The sequence below is a fragment of the Lissotriton helveticus genome, chromosome 12 (genome assembly GCF_964261635.1).
Source record: "Lissotriton helveticus chromosome 12, aLisHel1.1, whole genome shotgun sequence".
Taxonomy (NCBI): Eukaryota; Metazoa; Chordata; class Amphibia; order Caudata; family Salamandridae; genus Lissotriton; species Lissotriton helveticus.
The window spans coordinates 280773420-280787716 of record NC_136073.1 but is presented as its reverse complement, the minus strand read 5'-3'; the positions used below and the strand labels follow the sequence as shown (position 1 = coordinate 280787716).

Genomic DNA, 14297 nt, shown 5'->3' with positions numbered 1-14297 from the left:
ATGGAACAAGGGGGATTCGAACTAATTACTTGCAATGCCTTGAACTCACCAATTAGAGGGGTCGCTATTCTTAAGAGGAAAACTTTTAAGGCTGAGGTACTCAGAGCTGCTGCAGACAGAGCCGGTAGATAGGCATTAGCACAAATTAAATTAATGAACTCAAAATATGTACTATGTGCCTTGTACGGATCAAACATCGACGATGCATGTGTTTTTGACTGTCTTAATATTGAACTTTTAGATTGGGAAGGGGACATAATAATGATGGGTGACTTCAACTGTGTCATGAACAATGCCAAGGATACGACAAAGCTGAATCCTTCACAACGTATGCGTAAAACTAGGGCAGCTATCGCGCATTCATAACTTAAAAGATGCTTGAAGGAATCTATATCCGAAACTTGCAGGATATACAAATTACTCTGCTCCCCACCAAATGTGCTCCCGCATTGACATGGCATGGACGACAGATCGTGTCTTGGAGGGTTGTAAAATGGAGATTTTCCCAAAAATAACCTCGGACCACAATCCCATTATATTACGGTTTAATATTCTATCTATTAATCCGGCTGCTAGGTTATTTTCTTTCCCAAGATATTTGGTAACAGACACTTTATTTGTTTCTCAATTGAAGAAACATATCAAAGAATTCTTGGAATTCAATTTAGAATCAGCTCACCCCATTTATGTATGGGATGCATGCAAAGCTAGCATTTGAGGGTTCGCACAGCAGTACATTATAAGACAAAATAAAGAACGAAAAAATGAGATTTTGGAAATGACTTCTAGAATACGGTCACTGGAAGAATATTTGGCTGAGGCTATGAGACAAGAAAACTTAGGGGGACGTATTTCAAAAAACAAACCTTTACTGGAACTTAAATTGAACACCCTCCGATCCAAAACTAAAACATTTTTAAGAGAGAAAGTTAGTCTGAAATTACATAAATATAAACAGTCGCAATATGAAAGTGGCGACAGAGTTGCTAAGATTCTTGCTTATAAAGTTGCTGAAGATAAGGCCAATACTTTGATTAAAAACATTAAAGGGGCAGATGGGGTTAGCTATTACCAACCGGAACAGATATTACATCAATTTGTAACATATTATGGCAACCTTTATACACCCGAATCTACCCCTACCGAAGAAAACATGCAACATTATATAATCAAGAATTGGACATTAGATAGGGAACCTGATTTAATGGAACCACTTGATAGACATTTTTCACTTTCCGAATTACAATTGGCTATCTCTTCTATCCCATCGGGGAAATCCGCCGGGGACGATACACTTCCAATTGAAATTTATAAATGTTGCAGTGAGGAACTGTTTCCTACACTTTGCTCAGTGATTAATCAAATTGGAGATACAGGCAAAGCCCCCAACTCCTGGAAAACTGCCAAAATTATCTTTTTTTTTTAAAAGGATAAGTTACCTTCAGAGTGTGGGTCTTACAGGCCCATCTCCTTGATAAACGCCGATGCTAAGGTTTACTCTAAGTTACTAGCCATGAGATTGGCCCCGCTAATGCCTAAATTGGTAAGTCAACACCAACACAGCTTTGTAACGGGCAGAGACACAACAGCACATGTTAATTCTGCTATTACTGCATTTGACGTTGCCATCACTAATTCCTCTCCACTCGGTATGGTGTTATTAGATGCAGAAAAAGCATTCGACCGAGTGGGGTGGGATTACCTTTGGGCTATACTAAGGAGGATGGGCTTTGGGAAACAGTTTTTAACCAGGATTCAAGCACTGTACGATTCCCCCAATGCAAAAATAGGATATGCCAATTTATTTTCTAACACTTTTCCGGTTTTAAGAGGTACACGCCAAGGGTGTCCCTTATCACCACTTTTGTTTGCTCTTTCAATGGAGCCTTTCATTAATGCGATACTAACTCAAGATTGTATTAAACCATTTATTTATGGCAATAACTCTCTCAAGATTACAGCGTACGCAGACGATCTGGCAATTTATTCAACTGATGTACCGGAAGCTATGGCTGGTATCGTTAAGGAAGCTGACGAATTTGGCTTGGTTTCAGGATACAAATTAAATTTGAATAAAACGTAAATCATTGTTAACTACAAGTTGCCAGCCTCAGTCTCGGGGGTATGTCATACAGCAAACTACTTAGGTATTAAAATAACATCTAATTTAAAAGAAATTATGGCTCTAAACTATGATACTTTACTGAAAGACACAACAAGGCTTCTTAAAAAATGGCATAAGGTTCCTTTAAATCTCCTTGGCCGAATAAACCTTATAAAAATGAATATCCTGCCTAAATTTTTGTATTTATTTAGGTCCATCCCTCTTTTTATTAACAACTTATTCTTTAAAAAACTGGATGGTATTCTAGGCAGTTATATTTGGGGCTACAAGAAAAACCGAAGAGCTTTTTCTTTTCTTAAACAAGCAGCTAGTAAGGGTGGCCTTGAATTCCCTGATTATAAATTCTACTTCTACGCTTCCTTTTTGGGTAGGATACGCAGCCTATTTTCTTCGAGCTATCCTTATTTTTTTCACCAATTTATGCTTGGGGCAAACTCTGTACAATTTCTAGCTAGAAGCAACGACCCGAATTATTTCAAACGAATCAAGTTCAAGACCGCTAAAGACGCGGTCCATATATGGAATATCATCCTGGCTATCTATAAAACTACGTTCTTCCACCCTAAGCTAAGCATGTGGAACAACCCGGGCTTACCGGAGATTTTTAGCGACCCAATAGTTAAAATATGGGCTACTCACGGTATAAATCATCTCCGTGACCTATACGGTGCATCAGGTTTTTTAACATTTGATACCCTAAGAATACTTTATAAACTCCCCGAAAATGCTCTATTTAAGTATATACAGATACATGATTATTTCGTGAATAAAATGAAATTAAAGGAAATTTTAGACTCAGAATTATGGACTTGCATTTATGGAGAAACTAATAAAGATATAATTAGCTTGGGGTATAAATGTTTATGTCAACACAAACCTAACGACTGTATTAAACTTGCACAAAAATGGACTACTAATTTAGGTACGTTTATCTCCCTGCACAACATATCCACTTTTTTTCATAACAGTAACTCTTTAACCCACTCTTCTAGCTTAAAACTCCAATCGTATAAAACAGTATGTCAGCTATACTATACGTCACTCCATTTTTATAAACGGTCTGGGAATAATGCATCTTCTGAACGCACAAAATGCCCAAAATGTGACTTAGTACCTGCTGATTTAGTTCATATAATTTTCTCATGCCCGGTCTTGCAGAAATTCTGGGATGACGTAGAAAATGTGTTGAAACTGAAAAAAATGATCTTCGCTAAACTAACTACCGAGATGATATTTTTGGGAATACAACCAAATATCACCGCCCACAAAGACTTAATGTTTATTTTAATTTCTTGTGCTAGATTGATAATTGCTAGGGCTGGGATCTCAGATAAACCACCACTGGTAACTGAATGGTGGCTCTTGATAAATGAGATACACGATATGGAACTTTCCTCTGCGAAATTTCGTGGGAAACGATCCCTGAAGAAATTGAACAAAACATGGGATATTTTGTTTCCTCTTAACGAATGAATGATTTTTTTCTGCTATATAAGATTTTGGAAAAGTTTCTATTTTTTCATTTTATTATTTAAGGATCTGATTTATATTCTTTTCGCGCAAGATTTTAATTATCTGGCACGAAACTGATTACGCTGCTTAGTAAATCTGATGGATGATATCTGCCGAATAAGGTCTTTCTTTCGGCTAGGAAAACAACAAACTCGGCTACTAATATTGGTGAACCCCTATTCAGTTGATTGACTTGTTGGTTTTCAAGCTAGCTGTGAGCACACTCGATAATTCTTTAAAATGAAATTGATGTATTTTTTTCTGACCTATTGTATATTCATTGTTTATTGCTATTTGATTAAGCTTTTAAGGAACTGTGTGTACTATAACGTTTTTGAAAATGCTTTATTTCTGTAATGAATGATTGCTTGTGCTGTCAATAAAAAAATAATAAATAAATAAATAAATAAAACCAAGGGCGTAACAACACATATAACAGGGGATGTCCTAATGGAAAGTTACAAGAAGAGACACGGTGGTACTAAGGAGGGACTACTAAGCCTGATGACCAATGAAAATCCACCATTTACAAAGAACAGGGACAGGAGCCGATTAAAAAGATGGGCGGAAAGTAGGCAGAGCTTTATGCACATATCCTGAATACAGCATGTCTCGAAGAGACAGCGCAAGCGCTGCCCAGGCAAGACATAAAAATGTCCTTTCTATATAGGTGTATGTAGAAACATCTGAGGTGGGATTTTCCACCTAATATACTAAAGAGAAATGTGATCATTTTAACTACCTGGTAGAGGAAATGAAGAGCTTAATGGAGGTGTATTGGGTCTATACCTATATAAATTAGTACAAAAATAAAAAAAATGTTTGCAGCTATCACTGCTACTAACTAAACGTATTATATGTCTGCTGTGACGCAAGTTAAAACACCTCTGATGGCAGGATGGGATGCAAATGTGGTTCAATATTTGGTTAATATGACAAATCTCAATGTCTAAAAGTTACCTGAAGCTAAGTTTCATAGATTACTTTGCTGAGGTATTTCGGGCACCATTTGTGCATTGGACTAGAAAATGTGTAATTTGTGAGTGTGTTTAGTCATGCTTTTGGCACAGTGGTTATTTTGGTTAAAGTATTTGAATATCTTTCAACTTTATTTTAAATTTTGTTAGCTCGGCTGGTCAGTGTTTTTTCTCAAAGTTACCTTTCTCCTCTCAGGCATGAACTGGTTCTTAATTCGTTTACAACTTACGGTACTGGATGTGAACGACAATGCACCGGAATGGACCATGGAACCCTTCCCGTACTTGGCAGTGGTTTCCCCAGTGGCTGCTGGTGGTTCCAAGGTCTACCAGCTTCTAGCCCAAGATGCTGATGAAGGGGAGCATGGACAAGTAGAATACTTTCTCTTGGAAGGTAAGCTCCTGCTACTATTGCTTTGGAATATGGAGGTTTTAGGGGGAGTGAGTAGGTTGTGTATAGGGTCATATAATGTTGGAGGTAAATGTTTACACACATATATTTGATATATAAACGGGAAGTAGCAGTAATATGGCACTATACAGTACTTGTAGATCTCTGGTGACAATAAACCAAGAGGCCAAAGGTCAAGTGCTTTGAAAATGACATCTAATCCTCGAGATGGCATTACTGGAGCATAATATATATGTTACTTATCTATGGTAAAAAAAGAAAATGTTTCATTATGGAGTCCCGTTGTTTACAGGATTGTAAAAGCACCTTTAGCTTAGTGAAAATCTGTTTTGTCTGTAGAAGTGAGAGATTTATGAAGCTGCTCTCTATGGGCCAGAGGTACAAGAAGAAGGATTAGCGATTTTGAATAGCAATTATTCCGAATCGCTACTTGGAAATCGCTATTCCTTATGCATGAAACTTTTTGTTTCATACTTGCTATTCCTAGTGGGATGCAAAGCGAACTACCTCATGAATATTAATGAGGTAGGTTGCAGTTTGCGACCCATTAGGAATGCCTGCAATCACAGGGATGGTGGCCTGCTGGGGTCAGCAGACCACCATGTCTGTGATTGCCTTTGAATAAAGTTGTTTTTTTGGTTCAAATGCAACCCGTTTTCCTCAAAGGAAAACGGGATGTGTTTCAACAATAAAAAATAAAACGTTTTGTTTTAGTTTTTTAAGAGCAGGCAGTGGTACACAATATTTTTTTCAACATTCACAAAGGGGAAGGGGTCTCTTCCAATTTGCGAATGCATTACCACCAACTTTGAGTTGCATTTAGGTCACAAAACCTTGATACATAACACGGACGCCCTAACATGCCCCTTTCAAATAGCGATTTCAAAACCCAAACTGTGATTCTGGAGAATCGCAGTTTGGGTGCTTGTACATCAGGAAAAGTATTTTTGCCATCGCAAATGGCCCGATTTTGCAACTCGGGCTTTTTGTGAAAGTTTAAGCTAACAATGTCCCTGATTTCAATTAGACAGTTCAGGTTTTGTCATCCTTTTTTGTTTTTAAGAGAATGGTTATTATCTAAGGACAATGGAAAACCTTAGCCTAGTGTTTTGGGGCTGTCATTACTTCATTGTACTGTCATTCTTAGATACTGGTTAGCAGAAGGGAAGTGAATCAGTCTGAGTAGGCTTCCAATTGGATGAAATTCATATTTCACTGGAATGATGTTGTATCTGTGAAGTTACCCCTCTGCTTGAAAAACCTATTTTTAAACCACTACTTAGAACTATTGCATAGATCATAGTGCTGGTCACGTATACTTTGTCATAAACCATTGAAATCACGTTGTTGGAGCACCTCCTGTGCCTCTGCTGAATGACTCATGCACTCAATCTTATCTGTTTGTGCCACCATACCCTTAAGAGGGAGCCAATGGGAAGAAAGTTCAGCCTTACAAAAACGTTCTGTCACATCAATTGCCAGTGGCTATAGTTGTCCTTCATGCATAAGCTAGAGATAGGTTTAGTAGAGGCGAGTAAATATATATAAAGAACACATTGGTTGTCCCACCGTGTTCTGACATACATTTACTGTTGTAAATTACCTTTTTCAATGGCTCCACGCTATCTTGCTTTAGCTCCTGTTTTCTGTCTTCACATTAAGTGTTGTTCTCAAGTATCTGAACTTTACTTTAGTGTACTTTGTATGTTCCATTTGTCATAGGTTTGGATGCAAAGTACTTCATCTCATGGCCGGTCCACAGAAATAATGTTTTTCTTTTGGTTGATTTCTCATTAGGTGGAGAAGACAGATTTGAAGTCGATAGAAACACTGGCTGGATCCGTACAACGGGTCTGTCGTTGGAGAAGAATAAGGAGTACCTGTTAACGGTGCAAGCTTCCGATAAGCTTGGAGAAAAAGGACCACCAGCCTCTGTATCTGTTATCGCTGGACTTCGACCACCTCAGTTCAGAAATGCCACATATACTGTGCACGTACCTGAAAACACACCACAGGGAGAGCCGTAAGTAGTTATATAGCGCCTCAGACTTACCTGGTGGTGAAGTCACTTCATCGACCACAAAAGGCTTACTGGTAACTGTAAATATGATTCACGAAGGATAAGCATGAAGTGAAGGCAAGAGCGTTTAGTTTACTTGAAAAGGAATTATAACCAGACACAAGTCAATGCATAGGATAAACATCAGAGTTGAAATGCTCTTTAGTTTCTATGTGACATGAATGAATACTTGACCTTAGCAGGGAGGAAGACACGTTCATAATACTAGGTATTGTAAACCAGGACTTTGTTGCTTGCAGGTATTGATGGGACTCAGGTGTGTGGTTGAGAGATTGATGGATGTGTTTGGCACTGTCATCTCTGACCTTCCAAGGTGCTTGGAGGAAGGTGCAGAGGCCAGTCTCTGGGCATTTGGAGTTAGAATCTGTTGTGTTTTCTGGAAGCTCAAGTGATCATTAGAGTGCCTTGAGCTAATGTAGACTGGCTTCATGAGAAATTGGGAGATCAATGCTTCTGAATAAAGGAGTGAGAGGGAAGAGCGAATCATATATCTGGTGAACCCCGCTGACAAACCACATACTCAACTTGATTGATTGTATCCTTTGCAGAAATTGAAAGGGACCTGCCCATGTGAGGCAGACGGCTCGGGCTAAGGTAGTAATGTAGGGGAGTCCCGGCCAACTGCTTTGACTTGCATTTTACTGCTGAAGATGCCAACTCAAACAATCGACTACCCGAACCGCACCACACCAACTTTTCCCAAGTGAATCCATTTCTTCTTCCAAAACACAAACCCACCTTTACTTAACTTTAAATATCATCCTCCCATGTGGAGAAGTCCTTTTTCGATCGCAAGATTGCACTGGTAACTTCTGTGTTGATGCAGACTTTTCTACTCCGAGATCCCCTTATTTATTGGAAAATTGAAATAACCATCCTTCCTGCTATGAGACCTCAAGCACAGAAATACTGATAGAAATGTGTGAGAGAAAGTGAAACATGGCGGGATCTCTGTGCATTTGGGGTACTGTTGATGGATTAAGGGTTTTGCAGAATGGGATCTACACAAAACAGAAAGCAAGGTGTCTTCCCATCATGTCTACATTCCTTCCACGACCCAAGAAGGAGCTTAACATTTCTTTCAAATAACTGGCACCAGACAATGTGGAGATGCTAATGCCCTTTGTGGAGAAAGAGAAAACTACATTAAAAATAACAATAAGACATTTATAATGCCACAACTTTACTTTGGACTTTCACCTGTACTGCCAGCTCAGGTTTGACTTTGTTTTTAATGGCATCCTTATTTCGCGACCTGTTTTCTTGTGTACAGTACCTTTCTAGTCTGAAGTCTATCTGCTTAGTAAATTCCTCCTGATCTGATTTTATTTCTAAAGAGATTTTTGCTTGAATCCCAGCTACCTCGGGTAGATCTGTCCTACTTGCCTCTTCACTGTGCTACAGTTGCCAATAGGGTCCAGTGGGCTACCTCAGAGGCCTGCCTACCTGAGGAGCTGAATCACTGTCAGCAAGATGTACTGGGCAGCCTTCAAGTACACTATTTCCACTTCACGTGAGCATTCGTGGAGATACCCCACTGCCCCTTTGCTTCCATTGACCATTTTATGTTCAAATAATGTTCTGGAGGCACCTCTGTGTTGGTGCCTAGGATCTGTTTGGTGTTTTTATGGTTAAGTGATTAGCACTGTACCCGTCAGAACATTAGCTTCCGGCTAACTAAGGCCCTCATTCACATTGCTGAATGACTTTGTGTGGTAATACTGCACCCAAACTTACAACAACACAAGTGAGGTAAATTCTTGATGTAGCATTACTATCCTATTCTGAGTTATCCCATGAAGAATGGGGATTTACTGCAGAAATTGACATTTCTGCATCAGTTTTCACATGTAATTCCCATATTCTGCATTGTTTTCCAGAGACATGTTCCAACCTACAAAAACAGAGTGATAGTTCACCTAGGAGGCTGGTTTAGACCTAAAGGAAATCCACCTTTGAATGATTGGTTTTCTCCAGAAATATGAGCCCAACTTCAAATCATCTAATAGGCCGATTGACTTCAGCCAAACTGTCACTGTTCCTGAATATGTATCCGTTTTGGCTTATGAACGCTTATGCAGAAAAAGGCTGGGTTCAGAGACAGACACCTTTGGCTTTCTTACCTAAAGGATTGGGGCACATGCTCAAAGGTTGAGTGTTGAATTGCAACTTGGAAAAGAGAAGGAGATAGAATGCTTGGCATGTAGAGAACCTTTCTGGGTGCGGCGCAGAACCAGACACCAGCTCCAGAATGCTGCCAGAAGGAGTTTAGTGTGCTAGAGGCTGAATATTGATGGCTTGCGAGTGCTCTCCAGCTCAACCAAGATTGTGGCTGTTGTGCCATGATCAAGGAAAGAGAGAGGTTAAGCCATCTGGGCTGCCTGCAAATGGAGTGTGGCTTGTCAGAGATCTCCCTCTGTTCTCTGCATCGCCTTGAACTGTGCTGCCCCTCCCAGAGAGCGTTAGAGGGTCCCGATACCCCATTGGCTGGTTATGTTCTCAGATTTTCATTTTGCGGGGACTCGCTGGTGTCGCAATCAACCAGAAGTGCTGGCATCACAGTGAGAGCCGAATACTTCCATGCACCTACACCTGTTTGAAATTAAGGCATGCCAGAAGCTGACTTCTTCTTGAGGCCCATGAGATCCACCTTGGGCACCGCAGAGAGCAGAGGACCTGTACCCACCACCCACTGGAAGAACTGAACTCGGAGGATCAAACAGCACTTCGCGTCATGTCCTCAACAAACTGCCGAATGGTGACAGAACAATGCTCAAACACCACAGTCTCCTAAGAAGAATTGAATTATTCCAAGCACGTAACCAAACATTGAGCCAGACTTTCATGCAGCTGACACTTTCTAATCTCCCTAAGCCCAAACAAATGTGTTTTTTGTACTTTTCAGATTGTAAACTTTGCTGAGACACAGTATGATTATGCATAGTCCAATTGCGCAGAAGATAACACAAAGTATCTATTGGACCTTATTCATAACTGATGACATATTGGATAGGCCTATCCCTAACCAAAGCATATTTGATAGAAATAAAGCCTTTTTTCCTAAGAAGATAGCCTGCTTGCATACTGATTCAGTGTGCATGCACATTGAAGAAAACAATCTGGACCACAGATTATCTTCAGGATTAGTCCTTGACTGTGCAACCTCCCTTACCCCGGAGAATCGAAGCACGATCGGCATATTTCTTTATATAAGTCATGTCTTATATCATTTGTAAAAAAGAGCAACAGTGCTTATTGCCAGATGCATGCTCTGGTTGAACTGAGTGCTCTATCCCCACACCGCCCTCTGAGACCAAGCCGTGAGTGATCGACCTCGCTAGTCCCTCAAAGTCAAAGTACAAAGACGGGGTGCTAATCAATTAGTACCTGGTCCCTCTGCTGAAAGCAAGAAGAAAAGGGACCAAAGTCCGAGAATTGCTCGTGCTGATGGTAATGGCCTGGTAATTCTGGAGCTCCCATAGTATTACCAATTCCAGACCAAAAACTCATGTTCGCCAATAACTGGGGTAGAGATAATGGATAAAATCAGTAACAACAGGCACAGTATTTCCACCCTTAATCACCTGTCATCTTAAAAAGAAGGGTCGCAGACGGCCCACGCTGAAAATTAGAAAAAAATTACTGCCACAAAAAACACAAATACTGACAAAACCAGTAGGTCTCAGCCCCAAAAGTCTCAGCTGTTAACGTTGCCAATGCTTTGTACTAGTAGCATGCAGACGCACGCATCAAGACACATGTGCACGATTGGCAGCCACTCTTGCAATGGGCTTTCTATATAAGAAAACCTATTTCATGATGGCCACCGATGCACTGTGGTGCATATTCACGTGTGCCATGATAAATGCTTCTTGAGGCCTGCCTGCATCTTGATGCATGGCGGACATTTTAAATGTACCATTCTACCAAGGCAGATAGGTGTGTTAGAAAAGTATATTACAACTGCTGCTACAAAACAAGAAAAGGGAAGTGTGTGTAAGGAGCAAAAAAAGAAGTGATCAGCCCAGCAGCTGCCTGGCCCACATAAAATAAATAAATAAAATTCAAAAATCATAACATAGGGGCAGGACGGGGAGCATCAGAGAAGGGAAACAATGGAAACAGAGCGTACAGGAAAGCATTGGGTATAGTGAAAAACAGGGGGAAAGAGAAAGGAAACACATGAACCCCAGCGAGAACTGATTACAGAAAAAGAAAAGAGTTCTCCCAAGTATGCAGTGAAGGATTTAATGTACCCAATTAGAGCACTGTGAACCCAACTGCTCCTCTGTGAGATAAGCACAAGAATAGGGAGGAACGCCATTAAATAAAGAGCAGCTCCAGAGTAGACAACAAAAACGTTCAATTATGAGCAAGGGGCTGCTTGCTCCAAAGCTCATTCTAAGTTATCTACTGAAGACAATGTCTGCCAACAAGCTGACTGGGTCCAAAACCTAAGAAACAATTCTTCAGAATATCTGCATTTTTTAGACCGCTTATATTATGCAACATACGTTTGCTTTCCTAACTTCAGTTCCTCATTAATTTTTTTCTTCCCAAGTTGCACATCACAAATTTGAATTCCAGCAGAATTCCAGACTTTTCCACCCAGATGGATACTGCTAACATCTGTTAGAGTTATAGAGCTGCTTTACAGCGGCAGCAAGTTATACTGTGAATCCAACACTAGTTGTTGAACTGAAATCAGGAGAGCAGTTTTAGAGGGCAGAATACTGCAGTTCTGAAATCGTTTGCAGCCTTCTATAAACCAACTTTTATGAAAGACAGGGCAAATAAACCGATAGTCTGTTGCTAAGTGTTGGTGGAGTGCCTGTAACCTACCAGGTTTAACATTTATTACTAAATGAACTAAAAATATCTGTCTATCACTACTATTCCAACAGCAAACTAGAAAACCTCTATACTGACCTATATTTGTTTACAACTAGGCATTTATGCTCATTTAGAATTTACATATGATGCAACCATAACTATGAAATAATTCCCTTAGATTTGGTGTTCGATTTCTTCATTTCTTTTATTTTATATCATCCTTATAGCATTTTTGTTTTTCTCATTTTTTAGTGACAATCTTATCAAAAAAAATGTATACAGTGACATAATGACATATGTACAATAAATATACAAATACAGAGTTAATTCTTTTCTTGTCAAGAAAACCAGAGCATTATTTCTGTCTCTCATACCATCAGTCATACATACTCAATCTTTCATACTCACTATCCAAACAAAACTTACACAACATACACAGTGAAAAAAGTGAAGACATATATTGTGTCCTTTTGTAGACTCCTCAGGGTATTAATTTTGTGCTAGGAATTAGTAGTCTTTTGCACTATATTCCTTTCTTTCTCCAAAGTTTTGATTATGATTTATGTGAGGGTCTCCGGTGCGTGCGGCCTACGTACGTTTCAGTGGTATCATTGCTTTACATCACCTTCCTCAGGGCCAACTTGTAAACTGGACAACATACTATTAAAAACAGGGGGTTCACATTTATCTGTGACTCTGCTTTATCTCTCCGCTACGCCTGAGCGGTATATCTCTACTGGTCTCAAATATTATAACTCAGTTGGCAGATTTATATTCCCGATTGTGTCTGGTCCGTGTGAAGCCTGTGTGCTTATTTAATAGTTTTAATCATTTCCGGGGCTCGTACCCTGATGGACGGTGGTAGTTTGTAGTCCTATCTTGTAGCTAGCGAGGTGAAATATTGCGAAGCTGTTCAAATTCCTTTCTGGCAAGGCATATCTTTGATCGTAAATAATCACGTCTCCCGAAAGGCGCCTCCGGCCGATGTCACTGCCACTCACACGGACCAGACACAATCGGGAATATAAATCTGCCAACTGAGTTATAATATTTGAGACCAGTAGAGATATACCGCTAAGGCGTAGCGGAGAGATAAAGCAGAGTCACAGATAAATGTGAACCCCCTGTTTTTAATAGTATGTTGTCCAGTTTACATGTTGGCCCTGAGGAAGGTGATGTAAAGCAATGATACCTCTGAAACGTACGTAGGCCGTACGCACCGGAGACCCTCACATAAATCATAATCAAAACTTTGGAGAAAGAAAGGAATATAGTGCAAAAGACTACTAATTCCTAGCACAAAATTAATACCGTGAGGAGTCTACAAAAGGACACAATATATGTCTTCACTTTTTTCACTGTGTATGTTGTGTAAGTTTTGCTAGGATAGTGAGTATGAAAGATTGAGTATGTATGACTGATGGTATGAGAGACAGAAATAATGCCCTGGGATTCTTGACAAGAAAAGAATTAACTCTGTATTTGTATATTTATTGTACATATGTCATTATGTCACTGTATAAAACATTTTTTGATAAGATTGTCACTAAAAAATGAGAAAAACAAAAATCCTATAAGGATGATATAAAATAAAAGAAATTAAGAAATCGAACACCAAATCTATGTGAATGATTTCATAGTTATGGTTGCATCCTATGTAAATTGTAAATGAGCATACATGCCTAGTTGTAAACAAATATAGGTCAGTATAGAGGTTTTCTAGTTTGCTGTTGGTTTGCCACTCCCCGCTCTAGACCTGAAAGTATCATTGGGAGTACCCTTGTTACCCATGCTATCACTACTATTCCATGCATTAGGTGTTATTGCAAGTTAATCAAGTTTGAGGAGAATAATTGTCTCTTCACATGTTTGTGGGCAATAGCGTACCAAACGAGCATTGACAAAGACAGTAGGTCTGGGTTTACTGTGTCTACAATTGCAAAGTAAACATATTGAAGGCAGGCATGAAAGGAAAGTCCCACTGGAGTGAGGGCACCCTTGCCTTAGGTAGAGTCCTATCTTTGTTTCTATTTGAGGTCAGATGTCAATGGAGAGATTATTATAGTGATCCTTGAATTCTTATGGCTAGAAAAAAAGGAAGGGCTTTAATGAAGTCTTCTTTCCAAGCCGGTCTTATTTTGACATGCAAACAAAAAGAGGACGGTATTGAAGATACCTTTTGTGTCCATGCAGAAAAATTTAAATGACTATACAGTGCTTAATTTTAAAATATTAAGTGCCAGGGCTCTGACCAGGAGGCCACTGAAGCTTGCACCACTCATCACCCTTGTCATGCTGCCAAAACAACTACTAACCATCTCTCTCCCATGTAAATGCAACAGTGCAGATTATTCCAGT

General features: G+C 39.6%; 1 protein-coding gene across 1 annotated transcript in view; it reads left to right on the top strand.

Moving 5' to 3' along the window:
* Positions 1 to 4812: 4812 nt before the first annotated feature.
* LOC144798008 (neural-cadherin-like) overlaps positions 4813 to 14297 on the top strand; it is a 566884-nt gene continuing 557399 nt past the window's right edge. Inside the window, exons 1-2 of the mRNA XM_078668798.1 lie at positions 4813 to 5008; positions 6824 to 7049. Coding sequence (XP_078524924.1) covers positions 4813 to 5008; positions 6824 to 7049 — 422 coding nt within the window. The remainder of the gene's footprint in view (positions 5009 to 6823; positions 7050 to 14297) is intronic.